A 26377-nucleotide genomic window follows, 5' to 3' on the forward strand; every position below is an offset into this window, starting at 1 on the left:
TTGAATGCGGGGCTGTGATGCTCCGCTCGGCTCCGCTGACTGCTCTCCGCTCGCTCCTCCCTGCAGCAAGATCGGCTTTGAGCGGGAAGAAATCGCAGGAACGGATCGGACAGCGGCGGACGGCGGGCTGGTCACAAAACGCGGCGGCGGAGTCGCAGAGAGCTCGGACTCGGAGTGCCCAGTTGTTCGACGGTGGAGAGCTCCCTTTACTTTACCACGTGCGCTCATTAGAGTAATCTCGTGATCGTGACGGAGAAACATAGCTCCACTGATGACCTCCGCCCTACGTACAGTAGTTACGTCACAAACTCACGTAGCTCTGAGGTCCAATTGGGTGCCAATGCTGTCATACTATTTTCCATAGTGTTTATGTTTAGTTAGTTAATTTAATACTATTCTATTTCATTGTATATACTGTGCATTTTTTTACATGCTTTACATTTTTTACTCTGTTATTTGTATTATATATACTGTGCATTTTTAGAGTTAATATTTTTATTTGTTACTCTATTACTTTGATTGCTTAAATATATCTTTTGGAGCGAACAAATTTCCCCTTGCAGGATGAATAAAGTATATATCTATCTATCTATCTATCTATCTATCTATCTATCTATCTATCTATCTATCCATCTATATATATATCTATATATCCATCTATAGTAACAATAAAAAAACAATATATAGATATATCTATTTGTGAATGTTTCCTATATTGCATCTAAAATATGTATATTTAAAATATATCTATATGGACTCATGAGTCTGAAATAAATAAAAGTTGAATAAAAGAAAACTATGGCCCAGCTCTGAAGATTTTACCTTTTTATGTTTTAGCCACATGTTTTTAGGATTGCATTTCTCAGCACCACCAGTGCAGAGTTGCTAAATGGAAGTACTGAGTATTTGTGACGGCACTAAAGTACAACGCTGTCCTTGAGAATTTCCAACATACTTCACTTTACGCTCTCTACTCCACATTCTGTAATTCTTTGCAGTTTAGGATTTTACATTTAAAACAATTGAATTGCATAAAGTAACACGCATTGTTATCAGTTGTACTAACCAAATAAAAAAAATTAAAATGAGCTCATGTTGACCAGGTTGAAATGTACAAAAACAATTCTGTATCAATAGTAATAACAACACTTTGGAAAGGGCCTTTCAGCAAAATATAAACTTAGTGTTGATACTTTAATTTAATTTTGCTGCCAATACTACTGTACTTTTAATTATAGTATAATTCTGAGTGTAGAACTTTTACGTCTAACTGAGTATTCTTACTTTGTAATATGCTTTAGGATGTTTTACTTGCATTGCAGACAAGCACACTGCTTACATATGGAGGACAAACTAAAATAACGTTATATTACATTTACACAAGTGCTGCTGTTGTGCCTGCTGTAAGTATGATTTGGAGGTACTGCACTTTCTTTGGGTAATTTTTTTAAAATTCTCTGCTCCATTATGTTTCAGCATGTAATATTACAACATTTACTCCACTACCGTAATTTACATTCGAGGTGACGGTTACTATACTTTACAGGAATGTAACTTTTATGTAAATGTAAATGTAGAAAACAGAGGATGGATGCTAATGACTGCAGTGTAATAAGATTATGTGTCAGCTGTCGGTCTACTGGCCTTCAGACACAGAAAGAAAAGCACCCTGGTGATGTAAGAGGTGAGACAAGGTGACCTCAGTATCAATGGAAGCATCATACTTGGCCAAAATACTGAATGTAGAGAAGAGGGCAGACCAGTATTAATGGATTCTGTTTTATTGAAGTCTTACATGGGCAAGGAGACCAATGATAAGTAACTGTTTGATGGTTTGGTGCTCAGCGGTGCTCCAGGGGCAGAGTCATCTGGAAATCCCACACAGGGAATATTTTATGTACAAAGTAACTTGAGAGATGGAGAGTGTAGTACTAAAGCAACTTGAGAGGCAGTCTATGGACAAGGGTAACCATAAACTATTCCCATCTGCCCGTGTCTGTCTCAAAAATGGTTGGGTATCAGATTTCCAGTTTAAGCTTTTCCAGATATTTCAACTCATGATTGCCAGAATTGACCGAGACATTCTCATTTTAAGGTTTTCTACTGAATAACAACAGGGGGATTGGATGCATTTGAATACTGTATATTGGCAGAAACCAGTGGAAATGTCTGTATGGTCCCTTTTTAAGGCACAACACATACTGTCAATTCCAGCAGGATGACAGGACACGATTGGATGTTACTATGCATTCATGAAATTGCAGATGGTAATGTATTACATGCTACTTTGCTCTGATAGAGAGAAATTGTTAATCCCACCACACCTTGAATTAAGGCAGGCCTTTAAGATAATGTGTATGATTATGCGGCGGTGTCTAATAATAGGAAATAAATAAATATGTTTCTATACATTGGAGGTGTTCTATTTATATTTTAGTATTTTTGCTATCAGAAAGAAGCAGTTACTCCGCATGATGTGGAGGTTTGCGTAATTTGATAACAGAAGCCTTTGAACCTCTGTAGTGAGGGTGATGAAACAGGTCAGCTGACTGATGACGTTTCAGCGGGAGTAACTTCACTGAGAGGAAGCACGTACAGGAATCACTCGTACCCGAGCTCGTAAGAAGCCAAAAGCTGAGGAAATACGTCTCAATAAGTCCGCAGAATAAACACAGAGAACAGGTAAGAAGATGATCATCAAAATCTTAAGCTTTTTGGTTGGTTGTTGCCAGTAAAGTATCGCTCTATGCGACTTAAATCCGTCTTTGCCGGGTCCATTCGTGTACAACGTGGTCTTCTGCCGGTGTTACGCTGTTTCCGGGGAATTCCAAGTGAAGTCTCTTTTTTAATCTACAATAAGTTCTTACTTTTACTGGAAAATGTCTCCATGTATTTTACATTCGATCATTTTACATATCTCACATAGGTTTTTAACTTATAGTAACATTGTTTGACAGTAGGCCTGTCTTAAGATACACTATGCGACCTTTTCTTTGTTGGAGTTCGTCACATCACGGATACAGTAAACGTGTAGAAGTAACATTACATTACTGTTTGGGTGTTAACAAACTGTTAAATTACGTAAGGCGGTTTTGTAACAATGCCGGCTCCGAGTTACACAACTGTGAACGCCCCTAGTGGCAGAATGAGGATTATTAAATCTTATTATATCTAATGCAGCCACGGAAAGTAACACAAAACACAATTAGATTGGCCAAAGAAAGTAATTTAACATAAGTCAGTAACAATTGACAATGTAAAGCAACTATCCTGTGTGTGTGTGTGTGTGTTTTCCTCTTATAGAAACCATGCCTGTAGACCTTAACAAAGGTAAGAAGGCATTTGTCCAAAAGTGTGCCCAGTGCCATACTGTGGAGGAGGGTGGAAAGCACAAGGTGGGGCCTAACCTTTGGGGTCTGTTTGGACGCAAAACCGGCCAGGCAGAGGGCTTCTCCTACACTGATGCCAACAAAAGCAAAGGTGAATACGTTATGCAAGTTTACACTATTTGAATAGTCAAAGGAATGATGCTGTGTGGCTGAAACATTCTTCTTCTTCACTGTGTTTGCTCACTTTGATTTCAGGCATTACCTGGAATGACGACACCCTGATGATTTATTTGGAGAACCCCAAGAAATACATTCCAGGAACAAAGATGATCTTCGCTGGCATCAAAAAGAAGAATGAACGATCCGACATTATAGCGTACCTTAAGTCTGCAACTTCATAAAGAACTCTGTGTCGGCGCGTCTCTGCCAGTTGTTGTGCCCTGACAAACTGAACTGGTAAAGAGGCCAGCACTTGTCTTTCTGTCAAAATCAGGCATGACTGGCAACCAATCTCTGACTGGTATAGACATGATAAGTTTCCATCTTTGTCACAGCTGTACTTCTGTTTCTCCTCCTTTGTGGTGGAGAAAATGATATCCCCTGGTTTTAACAGGTTCCTTTTCTAGCATAAATTATTAAAACTTATACTGTGTATTCACAATGTAGGGACTGAACGCTGTGTATCTTATTTTCATCCAGGATTTTTTTCCCCAGTACTTTCTTGATTTATAATCAAGCTGTCTTAAAAACTGTCTGTTCCAAGAATGAATAATATGCCATGTCTGCTTCCAATTTGATGATATCTCACCAGTTTTTGTTTTTTTGAATGTCATTATTGAATATGCAAGTTAAATAGAAGACAAGAAACGACACTAAACGTTTATTCTTTTTCTTATTTGTTTGACACAATGTTCATAGAAGTGAATCTGATCAGTATTGGGTGTCTTAAAAAAAATACTGCCCAAGTACAGGGTGTGGATGATCATGTCAGGCTGACATGGTGTTCTTGTTTCTACAGTCATGGCTCATGTAGATTCCTGAACCAAATGAGTGCAATATGCTGTAGAAGAAAGATGCCTTTTCCTTTATAAATGAAGTAACTTTATATGTGTAGCTTCAAAGAGCCTATTTGAATTTGGAAGCTGATATAAAAAGTCACAAATGCCTCCCATTTTTAAAGATGATGGTTCGAGGTTGTTTTGCCTCGGTAAAAGTTGGCGAAAACTCAATGTTGGGTTACAGATGTTGTCTGGCTAACAGATACTAAGTGCATTTGTTAGGAAACTGTAGGTAGAACGGCTGGTAAAATAAATAAATAAACCGTTTTAACCTGTGTAATGAGCTAGTAGCAAATACCAGAGCTTTCTATAGAAGACTTTTATTTAAACTTCCTTTCTCTAAACGCTTGGGTGTGATTGAGGTCATTGGCCAAGGAGTGTCCATGATGGGAGACAGCAGCTAAGACCGTTTTATCCATCAGAGTTTAGTTTCGTCTATATTGCTATGCTGTGGAGTATAACTCCCTCTAGCGTCCAGAGGTCACATCTGCACACAGATTCACTAACACTATAATAGTATAAAGGAATTAGGTTTTCTGACACCCTCCTCCTGCCAAGAAAAGTCGTTGTTCCATTATTATATTGTATAGATAAACCACTGCAGATTCCACATGTGCCAACGCGTGTGGCGTGTGTAATAGATGTTTCATTGTTCTTCAGGCGATAGTCATTCGATTTTGTCACTCATGTCAGCCAGCAGTGCCATCACCAAAGCCTGGTCGGGGATTGCATAGGAATGGTTAACACTGCTGAAGCATAATTTCATGAAATTATAATTCACACAACATGGGGGCCTTTTGCCTTTCAGGAGCCTTATAAATCTAGTGGAGCACTGCATTATTGCTGAAAGCAATGATCATCAAAGAGCAAACATCCACCATTTGTACATCTTTACATACTGCATCTACAATATGCATTATGCATGCTGAGAAGATAACAGATGCCTTTACACTAATTATCATCACCATCATCGTACTTGGAGCGCCTCTTTAAGGAGGACAAGCGGTTGAAATGCCTGCTGGAGCAACACTGAGCTCCTGTCTGTGTGACGAAGCAAGCGTCAGCGGGACCGAGCCAACCACAGCCAGCGTCATTTGCACACAAGAAGACACATACGACGGTGGTGCTCGGTGGTGGCTCTCTGGGAGATGTTCAATGCACGTGATAGTCCACGCGAGCTTTAATTTCCTTTGCTTAGATCTGCTTTGATGGTCTTAAATTAAGTGAACGGTGTGGAGATTCTGTGGAGGAATATGCTGGTGCGCAAAGGGAGTCTCCATCCTTCTCCTCACAGAGTGGAAACCGGGTATGTAGCCAGAGCACCAGGGGCTCCCAGGATAACGCATCTTGGAAGTTATGGCATTCAAATGATTCTCTACTTTTAACTCTCAGTAAAGCCTCATAGATGGTATTTCTCTGCGCGACTTCGTGGATTTGGTTCGCTGAGGACCATCTGAAGAACAGGCATGGCAGTGCCAACTATGGTGTTCTCTGACGTGGAAAGTTTTCTGGACTCGCATCCCGAGTTGTTCGAGGACTACCTGAACAGAAAGGGGAAATATAGCATGGTGGAGAAATGGCTCAAGAATCACAAGGCGAGCAAAAGTTCGGCGGCCGCAGCTCTCGCCTGGCCGAGAGAGGAGAAGAGCAACGCGTGTAAGGACAGCTGGGCGAGCCAACGCGACGGCCTGCAAAGGAGAGTCTCGCAGAAGGAGCTGCGCAAAACTTTCGCCAGATCAAAGGCCATCAATGTGAACAGGACGTACGACGAACATGTCAATTCCAGGGCCCAGGAGCCCCTGACGAGCATGAGGAGGAGAGCTCTGCTGAGGAAAGCGAGCTCTCTGCCCCCGACCACTGCGCACATACTGAGCGCACTGCTGGAGTCCAGAGTCAACATCCCCCAGTACCCGTCCACAGCCGTGGATTTTAAGTATTACCTCAAAGAACACAACGAAAGAGAGTTTTTCCTGGAGCTCGTGAAAGACATCTCTAACGACTTGGATCTAACGAGTCTCAGCTACAAAATCCTTGTGTTTGTTTGTATTATGGTCGACGCAGACCGGTGCTCATTGTTTTTAGTGGAGGGAACGGGCAACAAGAAGACACTAGTGTCCAAATTCTTTGACGTGCACGCAGGTACCACTGTTTTACCCTCAATTAACTCAGATGAAGTTCAAGTGCCGTGGGGGAAAGGAATCATCGGATATGTGGCTGAACACGGAGAGACAGTGAACATTTCTGACGCCTATCAGGTGCCTGCTCCTCTTTCTGCATGCATGCGTGTTAGCACGAGACACAGAAAGAGAGAGAGAGAGAGAGAGAGAGAGAGAAAGAGACTCAGACAGGAAGACAGATAATTTACTTTCAGTCTGTCATTTTATCTGACACAGTTAATTGATCATCAATCAAAATGTGTAACAGAGCATGGGAACCCAACACCAACAGCTTGTGCCAAACCGTAGTTTCACAAAGACGTCACTGAGTAATACAAAATAAGTCAATTAAGGAGAGGTATCATTTTCTCCCTGTTGTTTTTGCAAATCTCACTTTCTACCATGATTTTAAGAAAGTAAGACGACACTAAATTATATTAAAGCTGCAAGGATATGAAATTACTTTATGATGTTAGGGGCTTTTTGATGGAAGAAAAGTCTTAGAGGACTTATTCTTGGTAGACCCAATGTTTTGAGTAGAAATTAGTAATTTAAAATGATGTTATTTTAATGTCCATAAACAGCTGACCTATTCAAGTGAGACATTTGTCTGTCATATTGTCTTTATCTTTGTGGTTTGGAGGACTCAGAGTCCTGATGAGCTGTGCATTTCACTGCACCATCATCTGAACGTAAAAAGGGGAACTGCATTTTTTGTGCAATAAGTGCTTACACTGTGTTTTAATTAATGTTGCGCTGTCCCTATGGATTGCAGGATCGTCGGTTCAGTGATGAAATTGACAAGCTGAGAGGGTACAAAACCAAGTCACTCTTGTGCATGCCCATTCACAACAGTGATGGAGAGATCATTGGGGTTGCTCAGGCCATCAACAAGACTTCAAGTGGAGAACTCTTCACTGAAGATGATGAAAAGGTAATTTCACAATTATGAGTATGCTGGGTGAAGGTAATGTTCTCTCATAACACAATATGTGTCCCACTGCTTGCTTGGCATGTGCAGAATAGATCAAGATGATTGTGTTGGCTTTTCTTTGTTTGATTCAAATGCTGTCTTGACTTACAACCATTTGTTATCGTCTCAGTTCATATAAAAGGTTTGTTTTCTGCACATGTAAAAGGTAGACTTCCATATGCAACGTGGTTTTATGGCAATACAGTAGTTTGGTCACAGTTTTAGACACATCTGCGACAGGGCATTAGGGATAGCAATGGCAGTTGGTTGGTCTACAGAGCAAAGACATTTTTGTACAGACATGCTACTCAGTGGGTGAATCGCTATGACTCTTGACCCTGTGACGGTTCCTCTAGCGCCACCACATGGTTGACAATTTGGGGTTTATGTGAAATCTCTGTTTTCAGTTATCATTGATTCACACAACATATGGTACGGTCGTTCATTGTTGATAATGTCTGGCTTGACATTTTTTATTCAGAGTAAAATGTTAGATAATACTGTTTTATGATTTTGGTAGTGCACAAGCAAAGCGTAGCTGTAGTGATCTAATTGTTGATTGCAATGTTGTTATTAAATATTTGCAATAGCAGATATAATATAATTATAAAACAAATGGATTTTCTGAAGTTAAAAAGGTGTTTTTCTCATATTTTGTATGTTATGATTTGCCGTTACCTGCAAGCATTTAACTTGCTATGGAACATTTCATTCATTGTTGTGGGATTCATCAGTTAGGGGAACCTTTTTGAGGCCTGATGCTCAGACTGACTCTCTATTTGTTTTTTACCTCATTATTAGAATTGCTGATCTATTGTCATTAGAGTTTGAACATGACTTTACATCTGTCTTTTCCTCGTGCATCCTTTCTTAATATTTCACAAGCAACACTAACTGCAAAACTGTTAAACAACAGTCTGATAAACAGGCTGTAACGCTGAAATGATCTGTTTGTTTCTGTGTCCAAGCTGAACTAATATTTATATATTTAAATTCCTTCAGCTCAGTCTGACTTGGAGCATATTTGCCCTGAGTCTGAGTCTCAGTGTTCAGCGCCCAGTTTCTAGCTAGGTCATTGTCTCTCAGAGTCATCACATTATCCTGAGGCAGTATCTTCCAAAGGGCCAGGGCCCTGTTGTAGTGTCACCAAGAATAACAACTTTATATAAGCTCTTCAGAATCTCCAAGTGGTGAGTGCTTTACTTTAGTGCTTAGTGGCACTGCCAGAGTGTCAGTCTTGAATTTAGTGTCACCATTTAGATTACACGATTTACTATGTGATTGCTAATGGAGTTAGCCTAGCAAAATACGACTTAATGCGGAGTTAAGGGTAACTGTTCCACTGGAGCTGCTCATTGGACAAAAAATCAGACGAGGTCTTCCAGATGTGACTGCTATTTAGTATTTTAACCCGATGTGGATCAGCTCAGTCAGGAAACAGATCAGTCAAGTTGGCAGCTGTGACAAACACAAAGGCAAAGATGGAAGTGAATGAAGATAATATACAAATAGGCTATAATATATCAAAGCAGTAGGTGGGGGTGTTACATCTCACACTAATCCAGATAGACCTTCTGTTTCTGAATGAATGTTTATTTGACTTATTAGCCATCATCACAGAGGCACGAGGATCACGTGTTTAGTCCATCAGTGCACATGAATAGAAGTAACAGAAAGGCAGCGACAAGCCGACACACTGACTCGTTCCCTCACTGCAGCTGTGAGCCCCTAAAGGGGAGAGGAGATGAAACATGACAGCACAGAGCTAGCTGTGCTTTTGTTTCATGTTTAGGTTTCACAGCAAAAGACTAGTTTTTTAAAATTCATATTCTGTTTTTCTCCATTGGAGCTCTACTGTCAAAATTGCATCCATTGTTCTTAATCGATGCAGATTAGGAATTCTTTTTTTTCTTTCTGATGTTTTGAGTTCGTTTCACATTGCATTAACGTCACACTAATGCTCAGGATGGCTACAGCTAAATTAGTAATGAAATGCAATGCCAGCATCAGAGAACACGGTAAGCTCCCTGCACCGCACAGCTGCAGCTCTGCTTTTATGGAAGCCCCAAGAAAATGTATCACACTTTTCAGAGCACGAGACAATACTGCAATAGCAGATGCCATTAGAAACGTTATTGTATCTTTATTTGGACAAATGTTGTTCTCTATTCGCTTAAAGCTTATCGGATATTTAAACACATTATGGCTGACTTTAAATCCCACGCTGCCTTAATTGTGTTGTGTTCATACCCTGCAGGAAGGGAGTCCTTTGGGAAGCCATGTATAATTGCGTTGTCTGATTATCTTCTGTAGAGGAATATAGCTATTGACTTAATTTAAGTGCATAAGCTGACCTCATTCTGCTATCTCTACATATTGCGTTATTATCTTGATTTAGCTTTTCTTTTACTTTGCATGTCTCTTAACACATTTTACATTAAGTTTTTTATTCAGATAGACATTTTCATGAATTTTCTCTTGATACCATGCAAGTTCCCCCAAGTAGGTTCCATTTGCCAATATAGTTTAACATCTGTACGAGTCGATTGTCTAATAGCATTCTCACCTCACCGCTGTGCCCCCTCTGGCTGCCAAACTCTCTGTCAAATTGGCTCGAAGCAATACTGTAATAACTGCGTTCACACAATTTCCCAATGAAAATCTACAGCTAAAGACGAGAGAACACAATTTCTGCTTGGAGCCACATTTCTTCAATACGTTCCTGCAGGATTTCAGATCAAATCAAATTCATACAGTGCATTATTTCAAACTGGTTCCTTACATAGTTCTTTATATAACAGCAAAATGTCACTTAAATCCACTTAAATCAAGAGGAAAAAAAAACAATGAAAACAACATTTGCAATATGAGGGTTCTGCAAGATATGGGGAAAGAATATACGCGAATGACATACTGTACAGTGGGAACCCCAAAAAAGGCAGACGTGGCTGCCCATCCTCTCAAAGAGGAACAGATACAGGGGATGATGGGGGTGATTAAGGGCTTGAATTGAACTCTATGCTGGCTAAGTGACTGAACTACAATATTGACTCCTTGTCTGTTATCCTATTTTGCATAGTTTTACTTGGGTTATTTGCAGTCCGATGCATCATGCGTCATTTATCATAAAGAGGACATTTTGTTAAACGAAAAAAATAAGAGGAGCTAAAACTGTACCATGCCGAAGTAGCATATTCAATGCAATACATTGTGATATCTGAGTGGACAACTCTTAAAACAAGTAAACATAAACCGATACAGACCGATATCTGGCACATGATGACTGTTGGTTGCCTTCATTGGAGCCAATTCTCTGCATATAGGATAGCATGGCTGCTTGGTAATACAAAAGCTTGTTTGTCCAACTGACAAAATGTGTTTGGCAGTGTAACTGTATAATGAAAGTGTGTTTTCAGGAAGTTTTTAAGTAAAGACTAAACTTGCAGTGATTGATGCAAATGTCTCTCACCACCACTGACCTTATCTCCGAACACTGCTACATACAAAAAAGTACGAGCTATTCCAAAATAACTTCTAAAATGAAAACAACAAACTTTGACCCACTTCCATCTGATCCCACTGTTGTGTAAAGAAGTTAAATTAACAGCTGAGTTTAACTTTCAATTCTACCAAAAAGCAAGAGCTGGGTGTGAATATTTGTCTGAGGAGCAATACCTGTTTACAAAGACTTGATTTGTCTTGATGTTACTGCACTGATGCAACATCCACTGCTTAGTTGTCGTGACCTTGCTTTGCTCCTGGCGTTTTTTTCCATGTACCAGCAATGTGTAGAACAATTTAATAATTTATGGATAATAGTTATTGAGCAGCAATCCTGGTGTGGTACAGTGTTTATTAGCTGTGTTGTATTAGGGTCATAAATTACAGCCAGTCAATTCAGTATATCATAACTGCTCAATTTGTATGAAATTTTACTTTGTAAATCGTATGGTGCTGTAAAGGGAGAACACAGAATTATGAACTGTCCTTTATTACATGGCATTCATTTGACTCTTTATGTAGATACAAATGATGTATAACAGCGACTTTGTAAAAGGTATTGGAGTGTAGATTCCTGTTGCATAAATATTTGATACCACTTTCAAAAGGAGCAATCATTGCTAAGGATATTTGCAAAACTATGGTACAGGCTAGGGAGACCCATATGAGATCAGAGAAACTGGAGAGCTTTGAACAATTCTTGGCAAAACAACATTGGATTGACCTTACCACATGCAAAGTGAACACAGCAACTACTAGAGTGGGAAGTGGAAAGAAAGAAAGAAAGCTGTTGGCTTTGGCTATGTAATTTCCCTTGGCTTGCCTCATCTCCCAGTTGTGGAAGCGGAAGTCATTGAGGTTAGAGGAACTGACTGTCCCTGAGGCCTCGGCCAGTTAGTTTTGTTATTAAACCACTCTTTACCGGTCAGTCCACGGGTCTCTAGGCAGAAACGTCTCGTTTGTAATGCAACCTTGTATAATGGCCTGCCTGACAGAATGTAATTAGAGAGAGCAGTGCTTTTCTTGGGTTCGCCTGTAGATCCATAGCCAGATACCCAAAGTCCTGCTCGCTAATGAATCTGCTCCTGCTGGGACTATTGATGGCCACCGCCTTTCTGGAAGATCATTATTAGAGAATTCCATAGGCCAGCTGGAAAAGCATTATGTATGAGCTTATTGCTCAGCATCATCTGTTTTCCATGTCTGAAAACAATTGCATAGGGTGCTTCATTATGTATAATGACTGAATGAAGTGCATGAAGTTAATGTACTCATTATCACGACAGATTATTATCACATTATGATGAGCATTGTTTTTTGATTCAGGGATTTAATTTGCACTTAGCAAAAGGAGTATCATAATTTACACATCAGTGTGACATTTCTTTGTGTTTTATGGTATTGATTGATTTAATTGATTTGATGACTAAACATTAACTACTATAAACACAATACTATAACTCTTTGCACAAAACACAAAACAAAGCTATAAAACCAGTCAAACACACAGATTCAACAGAAGAGTGACAGAGCTTGTATATTTCAAGCTTCATAAGATCTGGTGAATGAAGATTTGTAGCCAATTTGTATGTAAAAACTTTCTAACTCCACTTTTGTACGTATATGTTCCCTCAATCTTGAGTCTCTCTTTAGGACAAACCATTAATTCTTGCTATAGTCGAAGCGCTCTTTAAATTCGGATGGCCATGCTACCATTGAAATATAGACAGAAATTAAACATATACAGCCAATCCAGGAGAGCTGTTTGATTGTAAAGAGAAATTATAGCGATTAGAGCAGGGTTACCCAACCTTTTCCAGGCTGCGATGCCATTTTTAAGTCTACAATTATCATGACCCCGGCAATTAGTCCTGTCAAGTTGGCATGTGATCAATTGTAAGAGCACTGAAGAAACTCCAAACGTATTACACTGAAATATGGACATATATTAAAAACATGTTAACTATAGCATATCAAACAGATAAATAAGTTGTAGCATATTCATTTCCTGCATGAGAAGTCTCTCCACATGGGGTCCCGAACTCAAGGTTGTGAACTTGAGGACCTTTTCTTTTTCAAGCTTCCCAGTTATCAACACAGTGCTGAAGGATTCTGTTCTTTTCATGTTCATTTGTGGCTGATGAGTAAGTGATGCATTATCCTTTCTAAAGGGTGAAAGAGATATCCTTGTATCAAAGGCCACAGCTGAGTAACTTCCCATTCATGTATTGTTGTGGTGTCCCTACCACCAGGTCGCCCTGAAGGCTGGCAAATATTAGTGGGTTTGTTGTACTCATCGTATTGTTTACACAGCAGCCAGATGCTAAAGATAGATAACTAAACAAATAGGCAGAGTAAGGAAGCACCCAACCTAAATTCTATTGATTCCATGTTAAGGAGGCTGAGTGTCTCTCAGATAAGGCTAATCGTTGTTGTATAGAATTCAACCTGTGTACTCACATCACAGCTGTCTTAACAGCATGCGGTTGCAGCCACTTCTCTGCATCCTGCGTATTGGCGTCTATAATGAATCAACAGTGGTGAGGAAAAAAATAAATGTGCAATTCCAAACTAGTAAGACGTTGATTCGATTTCAATTTATATTAAGTAAAGTCATTAGGCCACATCAAGTGATTACATTATTTATGTGAAGAAAAATATGAATGAAATAAGGAATTTATGTTATCAGCCCAAGGCACAGCAAGTCTGACTTTTCAGTCAAATGGTAAAATGTCAGTTGAATTGATTTATTTGTCCTAGCATGTAATGATGCCATTGAAAGGCCATTTACTTGCTCCAATTTGAAAGCTGCGTTTTTCTCGCATGGAAATATTACTCGCTCAACTTTTTTCTTCTTGTTTGCTTTCTTTTTCAAAAAAGCTCTAATCTCATAGTCCGTTCTAGAATTGGCTACAACAATATAGATGCCCTGCAGACTTTTCTTTGGGAGTTTACATTCTGTGTTTCTCTCGAAAGCACATTGTTTAAATCCTTGAGCTCTAACAAATCTGTTGAATGCGTTTCCCTCCTCATAACATTTTTGCAAGGCAGATTATTTAAATCCTACATTGTTGACCAGCCAGCAGCCTTCTTCGTCACTTCCTGTTGGCTCATTTACGTTTATGCTTCTTCACGTGGTGCTGCCATCTGTAGATGAGTGGAGTAGCGTTAAACCATTGCAGGACTTTATATTGCGTTGCCCACATGCACAATACAGACCACAGTGGTGACCACATTGTATATTTTAAAGATGTCTAAAAAACGTTTTTGGGCAGCTCAAAATAAATGTAGATCAGGGACCATGTTTGATAAATAACCCTGTTTTTCCGCTCAATAAAAGTCTGTTTAATATGTCCACAGGTGCTGCAGATGTACCTGCCTTTCTGTGGCATTGCGATCTCCAATGCCCAACTCTTCGCCGCCTCAAGGAAGGAGTATGACAGGAGTCGGGTAAGGACAATAAACCCCCCATCCCTGGGATCAGCACTACTTCCTCCCCCCCTGATGCTGACACTGAGGCTGAGTATTGATCAGCAGCCCACTTGCTGCCACTGCAGTGGGGATCACAGAGCGGCATGCAGTCCTGCATGGACATTTTCTCTGGATCTATGGTGGGGGATGGGCTGAAGTAACGTTAACAGATGCATTAATTCATGTCACACAAGGAAGAGAATATAATGAAATTGGATCGTCACTACCTTCGATAAAGGGCCTAATTTACCTTCCCCCTGTTGGTTTATGGTTTAGGGATACTATTAATAATAATACTAATACTAATAATCATGCTCTAACATCTGACCAAGGCAAAACATATTTATGTAAAGTGGCTTTTACACTGCGTTTCAGCACTTGGTTGAGATTGTTTGGATTGATGGCAGTGGTGTCTTTTTCTGTCGCTGTTATTCAGGCACTCTTGGAGGTAGTCAATGACCTGTTTGAAGAGCAGACTGACCTGGAGAAGATTGTCAGGAAGATCATGCACCGTGCCCAGACATTGCTAAAGTGCGAGCGCTGCTCTGTTCAGTTGCTGGAGGACATTGAGTCACCGGTACCGTTGTTTTTCCTCTGCTGTGTGTTTATGGCTATCTGTCTGTACATTTGTGCATGTGCATGTCTGTTCTCTCTGTCTGCCACTAGTTTTTACCAGTGAGCACTGTGCACCTTCCACGAGCTGAGGTGATTTCTTCCCCTCTCAAAACTTTCAGGTGGTGAAGTTCACCAAGTCGTTTGAGCTACTGTCCCCTAAGTGTAGTGCAGACATTGAAAGCAGGTATGTATGGTGTTTCAGTGTTCTAATCTACTCTGCTCCTCAATAACAGTCGGGCCTAATGCAAAACATAGCTTTGCCCTCCTTTTTCACATTTACTCATCCCAGTAACCTCTTTTAATTAAATAGTTGTATCTCCACCTTTGTTTGCCTTTGGCACCATGGCTTCTGTAAATTCTGCACAGAGGCTTGTTTTAATCTGTAAAGCTTCCATCAAGGACAAAAAATAAGGGAAGTATTAAAATTGAATATTTGTAGTGCTGTGGGAGTAATATGCTGATGCTGATTAGAAGGCATACTGTAGGAGCCCTACTTAATTGGGTTTTGCTGCTTCTCTCCACTGCTTGGGATGGCTGAATGGAGAAAGAGAGGCTTAATATTGTGTGGGATGTTTATGGATGAAAACCAACGTTGAAAGGAAGACAAATTATTCCCCAAGTCCTGCACTTGCCTTAACCGATATGGTCACGTCAAGGCAGTATTAATAACCACAACATTTATTTAAAATACCGAAAGTTAGAAATGAGTTGCAATTAAATAAATATCAGTCTGCTTGAGTGGCCAGTTTAGTCCTTTTGACTAAACTCACTCCCGTACGGATCTGTGTTTCTGGTGTCGCATATTAATTAAATAGCCATTTTGTGATTTCAAGTAATAAAACTACACATTTGCTGAAATGACAAAAGAAATGCAGCATCTCTTTGATGACACTAGTTTCCCTAAAGGTTCACATCTGAATAACAAGGGCTGCTGTGCAAGATTCATGTGTGTAATTAAGTGAATACATTTTGTGTCAGAAGGCGAGCGTACTGTAGGATTTCTAATGTGCCTTACAATCCCCAGCCGCCCCCATGGGGAGGATAATTTTGAGCGAGTGTACAATGCTGCTAGTGTGTCTGTGGCAGATAAATGACAGATGTGAGACAGGGGAGAGACAGAGACAATGGAGAGAAAGAATGAAGAAGTAGATACTATAAGGCATCTTGCCATCACACCCATGAGGGTTATTCCCTGCCGCACACACAGCTGTATCACTAAATCAAAAGGATTCAAAAGATGTGACAGAAGTGAACCCTGCATCTTTATTCTAGTCTGGAAAGACAAAATGAGCCACACTGAACATGTACCTTGTTACGTTCGGTAAGGTAAAAAGTCAGCCCACTGCATTAAATGTGAATGGGAGGTCTATGCAGGGATGCAGGTGTTTCTATGGCAGAGTGTGGGGGCGTTTGGCAATGAGGAAGACAATCACACAATTAACTTTTCATTACTTCATAAGCTGCAAGAGAAGCTTACTGATATATACTGTATGAGAAGTTCATTAAATGCAAGTCAATGTAAAACAGGGTCCACAAGGAGAAATAAGAAAGGCCTTTTGCCAGCTAGCAGTGAAAGAGAGTACAAGATTTTCACTTAAGTACAAAAGTTTATTTCTTATTCTTATCATAACAAAGTTATCAGCTTAAGGATTGTGTTTGAGAATCAAACCTCTCCTGAGAAAAAGTGGAACAATTTGGCCAAGTGCTGTTTTTTTCTGTTATGCTCCTTTTATAATCCTGCCGTCTTATTCTCTGACCCTAGTTTCAAAGACAGTATGGAGAGATCGTCTTACTCAGACTGGCTCATCAACAACAGTATCGCAGAGCTGGTGGCGTCCACGGGACTCCCCGTGAACATTAGCGATGCCTATCAGGATCCTCGCTTTGATGCTGAGGTAAACACACAATAACATCACTTTCAAATTGATCTCAACCAGCATTACAGACAAACCGGTAGGAAATATGCCTGTGACGATTATCATTCAGGTCATAGTATTTCAATCAAAACTAGACTTGGTTTTCAAGATGTGTCACCGCTCATCCAAGAGGCATCTTCATTTCAACTAAGCAGTGTAGAGTCCCAGGCATTTTGATACTCTATGGGATGTTCACATGTCGATGTCACCTGAGGTCACATGTCACATTTCATTAAAGGAATACTTAGCCCACAAAATTACTCGCCCTGTGTTGCCTTGAATTCTTTAAAAAAACCCAGATTTTCTTGCATGCCTCAATGCTGAACAACGATTCTTATTCATCCAGTTGTATGCTCAGCACTTCCCACACACATGCCTCTTTGCTAAAACCTTACTGTTTAAAACACATTGCACTTGTTTGGACTCACGCGGACATGTAGCGCACCTGCACAAGCGTGCGACGGTTGTTTTTAAATAGTAACGTTTGGGAAGTAATGAGCATACGATTGAGTAAATGTGACTTGGATTAAACTGCACGAGTTACGTGAGAGTCGGCAATTGGATGTTTTCATGTAGTTTTGCTGTTGTTAAACCTAGACCCCACTTACTTCAATTCATCCAGACTCCTGTGTTTTAGAAAGATGGATGGATGGATGGATCAGACCTTTCTTATGAATAGCATCTGTGTTTTTATGTTTGTTGTCATCAACCACTTCAATGCCCTCCCCATTAATAGTCATTTGTTGGTGAGTGTTGTTACCAGTCAGTCAAAAAATATTTATTTCGTTTTTTTGGTGTTCAACTGAAGACAGCTGGATCTTCACCAACCAACAAAATGATCTACCCACACACTGTAGCTGGTTTCATCCTCATCTTGAATCAAGCCCACAATTGCATGTAATCAGCACATTTTAAAGTAACACGATCAGGTGTGTACATTCATTTTGGATTCTTCGTTCACCGTGGAAAAACATAATTATAATTTTTTAAGAATTCAAGGTAACACAGGGTGAGTAATTGAAAGTATTCCCTTAATGGTTTGGGAGCGATGTCAGGATGGCATTTTGATTCAGTAGACAGATAGATTAAACATAAATGAAGAAGACCATCAATATCAAACAATAAGCGGTCTTAACGTTCTAATCAAGGTTTCATAACAATTCACATTAGTTAATTGGACTGTGGATATTTCACAAGATTGTCATGTGACCTTAACGACTCACACAGGACCTCAAGGACTCCTCCAGGTGTGAAGATTAAAATGGCTGCCAGTCAGCAGGAGTGATAATGCCTCTTGGGAAAGTCCTCAAGACCCAACATTAAGTTCAGTTGCCTTTAACTTAGTACTTTGTTTTATTGGCAACACATAGTCAGAATTTACAAACTGCCCATTTTTCAATTTTACAGCTGTTAATTGATCTCCATTGGATAAAAGCCCTTTAACACCAAAAAGCATCAACTGCAGCTGCGTAGAGCTAATCAGAATCCCACAGCGGCTACCACAGCAGTCCGCTCTGCATCCAGCTGCAAGCAGCAAAAGTTTGACACGGTCAACCTTAAGCAGCAGTGACAGAAAAATGGAAAATGTGTGCTGGGCGGAAAAGCTACCAGCAGGTTCCCACCCTTTTCAAGGGCTTTAAGGGTTCTTATACCTCCTTGTAGTCTTAGATGTGAGGCATGTATGCATACTCAATACTCCAGTCATGAAAATATAATATAATACTTGAGAGCTGGGTATCATTTTAAATCTTCCAATACAAGATACTGCTCAACTTCCAATAGTAATACCTTACTTACTGTTTCAAATGCATTGGTGCTTATTAATTCTCTGGTAGCAGTTGGAAGCAATTTATTCTGAATTAAATACAGTTTAAAATTAGTAAAATTGTGATTCAAATATGAAATTAGCAGATCAAAAAGTAAGTAAACAAGTAGGGCTGCATACAAGTTTATTTGTGAAACAGTGCAGTAGGAAATGTTTTATGCAGATGGCTGGTAATCCTCATATTACACTATTTCCACTGTTTTTAGGCAGACCAGTTCTCAGACTTCCACATCCGCTCTGTGCTTTGTGTTCCCATATGGAACAGCAACCACCAAATCATTGGTAAGTTAACAAAGGGAGCTCCCTTTTTCTCTTAAGTGTTTTTGATCTATGTACTTAAATATTTGTATTGGATATATCAATTCTAAAACTTTGCTCATGTTTATGAAAAGGTATCAAAGTTTGAGTATTGTAATACACTATAAGGCCAAAAGTATATGGACACCTGACCATTACATTCATGTGGTTGTCCATTCAAAAACCTATGTGATTGTCTAATTCAAAGACCCTGGATATTAACATGCAGCAACAACAAGCCTCCACCCTTTTGTGATGGCTTTCCACCAGAGTATATTAGTAAGATCAGGACTGGATGTTGGACAACAACACCTGGCTTGCAGTTGGTGTGCAGTTCATTCCAAAGGTGTTGGAGGTCAGGGCTTTCTTTATTGTCCACTCCTTTGTGAATAGGAGCATTGTCTTCAAACAGGAAAGTACCTTTCTCAAACTGTTTCCACACCGATGGAAGCACACAACGTCGTATGATGTAGCTTTAACATTTACCCATAATAGGAACTAATGGGATTAGCTCAAACGATGACAAACAGCCCAAAAGACAGAGGTGTCTACATAATTCTGGCCATACAGTGTATCTATGGAGCACTCAAATGCACTCATTATGTAAATGTCTTTTTATTTTTTTCCCCTTTTTGCTGCATAGTAGAAAATAGGGGAGAGGGGAGCTTGAGCATGTGTTCAGCTGAGGCCGCATGTGTGTGATTAGATCCACGCTGCACCATCACTCCGCACTTGGAGGTGGAGTTCCCTTCTTCTGGCTGTGTGCTTTGTGTTTGTGAATCCGCCCCAGGCCAACACCACACTGACACTCTGATAAATCATTGATCTCTCGTCTGGTTTTGGTGCTGGATATTGCAGGGAGGAGCAATGATAGCGCTCCTCTCGGTCCACTGAGATCTGACGCAGGAAGTCATTAGTTATGTTTGAGTGCAAAGTGATCAGCATATCTGCTGCAGATGGTTGGTTAAGACCTATGTGTGTGTGTGTGTGTGTGTGTGTGTGTGTGTGTGTGTGTGTGATGTCCATGTGCGCTCAGGTTTTTTTTTTTTTCTTCTTTTGCGTAGGCGTAAGTGCATTTGTTGGGGAGGGGAGAGGGAAGAGGAAGAAGAACAGAAAGAGAATGAGGGGAGAAAGAAATGCAGCATGTGTGGGTGGCACCTGAGGATCTGGAGTGAAAAAAAAAACATTATACAAACAAAGCAGCAGGAGATGAAATTCTCAAGCCAAGGATACATTCCTGTAGAAAATGTATGTCCTTGTGTCATCTGCCAAAGTTACAGCCCGCTCCTTCAAAATGTAACCACCGGATATACTGTTGTGACTAAAACAACAATGAGGTTTAATGTCAAATATCAAATGTGATTAAAATCATAGCATTTCCTTTGGCGATATGCCGTTCGGGGTACTTTACTAAAAGTAGATGGAAAGACAAGACGTTTTGGATGATTCATTTTTTAAATTATAAAACATGTTGGTTTTGCTCGCCTGAATTGCCATTTTGTTATTCGTTTTTTACCTGAGTCTCAGTATTAGAGATGTGGATGGAGAGCCAGGCTAGTCCAAAAATTACATCACAACTAAATTCCAAATAAATACATGCAACTAAAGCACAACCATTATGCCACAGTTTGGTTGTGATGGATGGTTTTTAAGCTCATGTTCAGCCTGCACTGGTCACTCAAAGTAGGGCAGATTACCACGGACATTCTTCCTTGGTAATCTGGTAGTTTGTCCAGGGTGAACAATGCCTTCGCCCAATGTCAGCTGTGATTGGCCCACCCCCCCCCCGCGACCCTGAACAGGATAAGCGGTTAGAGATAATGGATGGATGCTTTCCTTTATTAAGTAACAAATCTGAATGTGATCCTTTAGTTACAGCTGGTTAATGACAGCCCTGTGATAGCAGGCTGTCCAGGGTGTTCCTTGGGTATACAGGTATAGATGATGGATGGATGGTGACTGTGATTTTTACAGATCATGATCAGACATTACACGTGTGATGCTGAGACCTCTCACAGTCGGTTAGGATTTTAAACAAACGGGATTGGATAGAGATCTGGACTTTTTCATTCTGGGAAAGTTGTTTTTAGGGATTCATGTGTAGCTTTGACTTAATGTACAAAATCAGTAGAGTATCCCTTAAAGACGGACACTGACACATATGTTCCACAAACTGCATATCCCATTATGATAAACAGCTACTCTGTTACTTTGGGTTTAGCTTGGTTGTTTGGTACAATTCCTTGGGAGTCAACATTAGGCTGAGCTGGTTGAAAACTTTGACACCCCCTTCCACCCACCACCACTAGTGAACACACTGTAGATTGTACAGTCACACAACACATGGGTGATTTATGTAAAAACAGCAAATTATTGTAATTTTATGGTTTTCGTGATCATAAAAAATAACAGTTGAATGTGGTGTAGTTAAAGATGATGTGGTGGCCGCAGGGCTCTAAGCAGTCATTTAGTTAACTTTTATTTGGGGCCATGCAGTAGCTCATTACAGAGGGAGCAATAATAGATCTGAGAAAACACCAGCCCTGTATTTTAAATTGAATGACGGTGAAATAAAAATTGTTCTTAGGTACAGTGCTAATCCTGTTTCACCTCCGTGAATCTCCAGCTATATAGTGAAATTAAAATGTCACTGTGGTAGGGTTTGAAAATGGTAATGTATTGAATGGTGTCTGTTACGTATGTGTAATTACTTTTTAGCATAATTTCTCAGGGACAATAACGTCCCTATCAATTAAATACGTATGCTTTATCAACAAAGCCTTCTTCTACTTTTAATTAGGTGATGAGGGAAGTCATCTAAACAAGAACACTGTCAAATAAAAGGCTTCAGTCCAATTGTGGACAATAAGTAGATGTCTGTTCAAAGATGACATTAAGTGAATGCCAATTTCACCAGTGCCACATTTTTGTCATACTCATATGGTGCTTTTTTTGTGGTAGGATGTTGTGTCTCTGCTTAATTCCCATTAATAATGAATGTTAATCGATGACGTGGAGTGTGTGGGTTTGATCTTCTTTTAATTGGAGGCACATTATATGCACTGGAGTCTTGCCAATATCAAGCTGAAAAGATTACTGTTCTTATTGTGTGGTTTGTGTAACAGGTGTCGCCCAAGTGCTGAACAGGCTTGATGGGCAACCGTTCGTTGATGCAGACCAGCGTCTCTTTGAAGTATTACATTTGCTTCTATATATTTTCAACATACAGTGGGTGTATTACAAATTGTTGTAGTTGAGTATGTCTGCTTTTTGTGCTTTTCTCAGGCGTTTGTGATCTTTTGCGGACTGGGCATCAACAACACCATCATGTACGACCAGGTGAAGAAGTCCTGGGCCAAGCAGTCTGTAGCTTTGGATGTAAGAACACAACATCCCATTCGATTTCCTGCCTCACATCATAACTTGAAAGTGAAAATATTAAATTTCCATGTTTTGAACAAGAAATCGTATAAGACTATGCAAACTGTAACGCGGCGTCACAGTGTTGACTTACAAGTTGATTCTGCATTGCTCCTGCTTTATACTTCAGCTTCCTTTTGTCATGCCTGTATGCTCATGCCCTCCCTCAGATGATGTTTCCCTGAGAGTCCTATCTGTTTTTGTATTCCATTATCTATAATGACATCTTTATTTTCCTTTCCAGTCAACATATGCTCTGTGCTGAAACACAGAGCATATGCTGAAGTTACTGGAAACAACGGCTGCTGCATGGCTAATACAAAACCTCCTCTTACTTATCCTCTCTCCTGGGTCTTTGTGCTTGGCTTCTTCTTTAGTCGCATATTTCCACAAGAACGTACGCATGGAAAAAGTGCTGATCTCTCTTTGTAGATAACCTTCTCACAAAGGTTTTGTTGAAAATGAATAAGAGGCAGTGAAAAGCAATCCCTCATCTGCCCGGCATTTTGTAGGCATTCAGCACTACTCGGCCTTTACGGTGCGTCCTTACATTACAATAGGGAGCGTTCAGGCGCATTATAGTAGTTCTGTTAGTAGCTCTGTTTCAAGATAGAAGCAGAGAACAGAGAGGTAGATCATTTCAAGGAGAGGTACAGGATGAGCTAATATTTAGATGCATTGCTTCTGGCAGCACTGAATAAACATGAGCATTTATGATCAAATAAGCAACTGGAGGTCTGTGCGAGGTATTTCTCTCAGGAAATGAAGGGAACATGGCCATGAAATCGGGGCTGACATCGCTGCTCTTGTAAACTGTTCGAGAGGCAAATGTTAACTTCCTCATCTGGAAGATCCACTGAAATGCCGTAACACCACAGCGTGAAGTATTTTTCGCAGTAGCTTCTCTTAGAGCCCAACTGGTCATTTTAATAATTTGAAAAATTGTTGACAGTGACACTGTGTCATTACTTTGCAGGTGCTGTCTTACCATGCCACTTGCTCCAAGACTGAAGTTGACAAATTCAAGGTAACATATATTCACCGCTATCATCATTACATTTGTCAGTTTTATGCTTCTTGTTTATGAAATATAAGTTTAAAAAATGACTTGGCTTCCACTGTAGGAAATGGTTTCTAATTTACAAAGAGCACACGCACCAGTGACTCACATCCTGCCATTGTGTTTCACACTATTTTGCTGATTAACAGTTCTGGTGGTAGTAATGTGCCAACAAATATAGCAACGTTCCAGCAAATGCAGGCAATAAGAAGACTGCTAGCAAGCAAACATGGATGTCAGCAAAGCACAATTTGGAATTTAGTGAAACTTAGTGATATATACAATATATTTTGGTAAAAACACTGAATGTAAATATAACGTTGTCTAATTTAAGCACAGGATAAGGGTTAGGGTTAGGGTTAGATGATTGGAAGGTCCTAGAGCCTTGGGAGTGGGCTCCCGAGTGTCTAGGAACTTGGGAAGAGGTGGATCTCATTAATGAGCTCACTTCAAATCACATTCATGAGACAATTTGTCTAATTTAAAAGACAACTTCAAAAGGTACCTTTCATACACAACCGGAAATAGTCCCCAATAAATGCTCTGTTAACTTCTGCTTTAGTAATGTTTGCTTAAATCTGTTTCCCAGCTGTTTTAGAAAAAAAGCTAAAACGTTTTCTGTAAAAATGAAGCTCATATTTATGAATCATTTTTAAAGATGTATGTCTTAAGTGTCACAGACAGAGTAGGGGAATTGGAAAGTAGTGAGACTACATTGATACAAACTGTATTTTCCTTTTAATAAAATGACACATGTTGCTAAAATACTAACTGTAGCTCAGAGGAACCATGTTCTTACGTACATTTTCTACAAAGTAGAGGATGAGGGATGATGTGGAGTTCTTACCCCCCCCGTTACCTGGAATACTCAACAAGTCCTCCGACCACAATGACAAAATAAATCAACAAATGACAAAAGGACTCATATGAATGCTTTCCGAAATTTTCTGGTGATGACGAGTCCTTCCTTTATATATTACAGAGTACAAAAACTGTCGTTGTAGATTACAATTTGTGATCATCAGGTTTGCTCTGGCGGTGCAGGTAATTGCCATAATAAAATGTAATTGTTTCCCTAGTTCTGTAGATGTTTTCCTTAATGTATCTTCACTTAATTGAGTAAATTACGACAAATAAAAAAAAGAAAATAATAAAGGTCCTTTATGATTCTGCTAAACCCCTTCATTTAACAAAAGTATGATGGAAGGCATTAACAGTAAAATAGACTTGGCTAAAATGTAACTGCCATTTACGACAAGTTTAAGTCTTGGAAATATTGCTTTATTTTACTCATGGGCCCTTTAATTAAGATATATTTTTCTAAATAAATAACAATCTCCCATTAACTTAAGCGGAAAAGAACAATATATGTCAACAGAGAGGAATTATTGGCAGCCTGTCTTCTGGACTTAATATTCCTGTTACTCCTGCAGTAACACACACGTAAAAGTATGGGCCGAGAATTCCCCAATGAAAATAAACTAATTGTGGTATTTCAAATAGATTACTCCAATCAATAGGCAATCATTCTCAATGAATTATTTATAAAGAGTAAAAAAGGAAAATATCTACACTTTTAATTAGCATGACACTTCTGAAATATAGATATGACCTATTTTCCTGCACTTTCATGTGTCGGATTTTCCCCTGTGGCCATCACCGCAAAGTAGGAACCCCGCTTCCCAGTGAGCTCGTGTGATCTTTCAGCCCCCTCATCCACAACGCGCTCTGCTTCCTGCCTTTTCCCCCACTTTCTTTCATAACTGCTCTACATACGGAGCCTCACCGAGTACACTTGACTGGGATTCCACCCGAGTGAAAATGGCAGCGGCAAACAAACCCGGCTGACATTTCGTAACCCGGGGCTGTGAATTAAGAGAGAGGAGAATACCTGCTGACCTGACAGGCAAACGTTTGTGTGGGGAAACATGGTGCTCTGGTAACTGTTAGAGTGGAGAGAGGGAAAGAGAAACATGGCTGCACTGAAACTCTAACACAGATCTGTAAAAGGGCTTTGACTCAGTGCAATGAGATGCAGGTTAGAAAGCATGAAATATTTATATTATAAAAGCTGACTAGAGGCAGATAAGACATATCTGCTCATTAGACCACACTGAAGGTGGCAGACATGGATGCTTCAGAATGAATATGGTTAATTGGATTCACATATGTGTTATGCGCTTTTGTTTGAATAATAATGAAAGAAAAACCTGTTGATGATTGCTGCTGCATAACCATGTTTGTCAATGAGCCCTGAAAGTAAACAACGGTGAAATCTTCTGGTAAAGCTCCCTCATTAAACTTAACCCTCTCTCAATGAGTCCTCGGAGTCAAAAATTAACATGTCTACATATTTCCATGTATCATCTGAGAGTGGCACAGCATCCTCTGACCCCTCTGTGCTCTTCTCATCTCTCTGAACCCATATTCTCATGTTCTCTTTCTTCCTTAACGTTTTTTTCTGTCCATGATGAAACAGGCTGCCAACATTCCCCTGGTTTGCGAGCTGGGCATCGGTAAGCTCTCCTTTGATGACTTCTCCCTGGACGTTGACGCCATGATAACGGCCGCTTTGAGAATGTTTATGGAGTTAGGAATGGTGCAGAAATTCAAGATTGATTATGAGGTGAGACCACTGATTGTCTTTATCTATGTCCTTTGAATACTTGACTGAATCTGCCCTGAGCATAATTCCTTTGGTAGATGAATCCTAATGTGTCCTCGTGACATCTGCTGACCCACGTGCTCATCCCGCT

The 26377-nt window shown here is 39.9% G+C and overlaps 2 protein-coding genes across 2 annotated transcripts in view; both read left to right on the top strand.

Moving 5' to 3' along the window:
• The first annotated feature begins 2563 nt into the window (after positions 1–2563).
• LOC306704457 (cytochrome c-b-like) lies at positions 2564–4626 on the top strand. The gene is made up of 3 exons (XM_079170817.1): positions 2564–2682; positions 3304–3480; positions 3585–4626. Exons 2-3 carry the CDS (start codon positions 3309–3311, stop codon positions 3728–3730), a joined length of 318 nt encoding a protein of 105 aa, XP_079026943.1. The 5' UTR covers positions 2564–2682; positions 3304–3308; the 3' UTR covers positions 3731–4626.
• Positions 4627–5853: 1227 nt separating this feature from the next.
• pde11a (phosphodiesterase 11a) overlaps positions 5854–26377 on the top strand; it is a gene marked incomplete at both ends in the record, with an annotated part of 29019 nt that continues 8495 nt past the window's right edge. The window contains 11 exons of the mRNA XM_079169566.1: positions 5854–6642; positions 7319–7477; positions 14378–14467; positions 14925–15065; positions 15223–15287; positions 16866–16998; positions 19051–19126; positions 22267–22334; positions 22427–22519; positions 23538–23588; positions 26101–26247. Of these exons, the coding sequence (XP_079025692.1) occupies positions 5854–6642; positions 7319–7477; positions 14378–14467; positions 14925–15065; positions 15223–15287; positions 16866–16998; positions 19051–19126; positions 22267–22334; positions 22427–22519; positions 23538–23588; positions 26101–26247 (1812 nt within the window). The remainder of the gene's footprint in view (positions 6643–7318; positions 7478–14377; positions 14468–14924; positions 15066–15222; positions 15288–16865; positions 16999–19050; positions 19127–22266; positions 22335–22426; positions 22520–23537; positions 23589–26100; positions 26248–26377) is intronic.

Source organism: Pholis gunnellus (genome assembly GCF_910591455.1).
Source record: "Pholis gunnellus genome assembly, chromosome: 12".
In the NCBI taxonomy this organism is placed as follows: domain Eukaryota; kingdom Metazoa; phylum Chordata; class Actinopteri; order Perciformes; family Pholidae; genus Pholis; species Pholis gunnellus.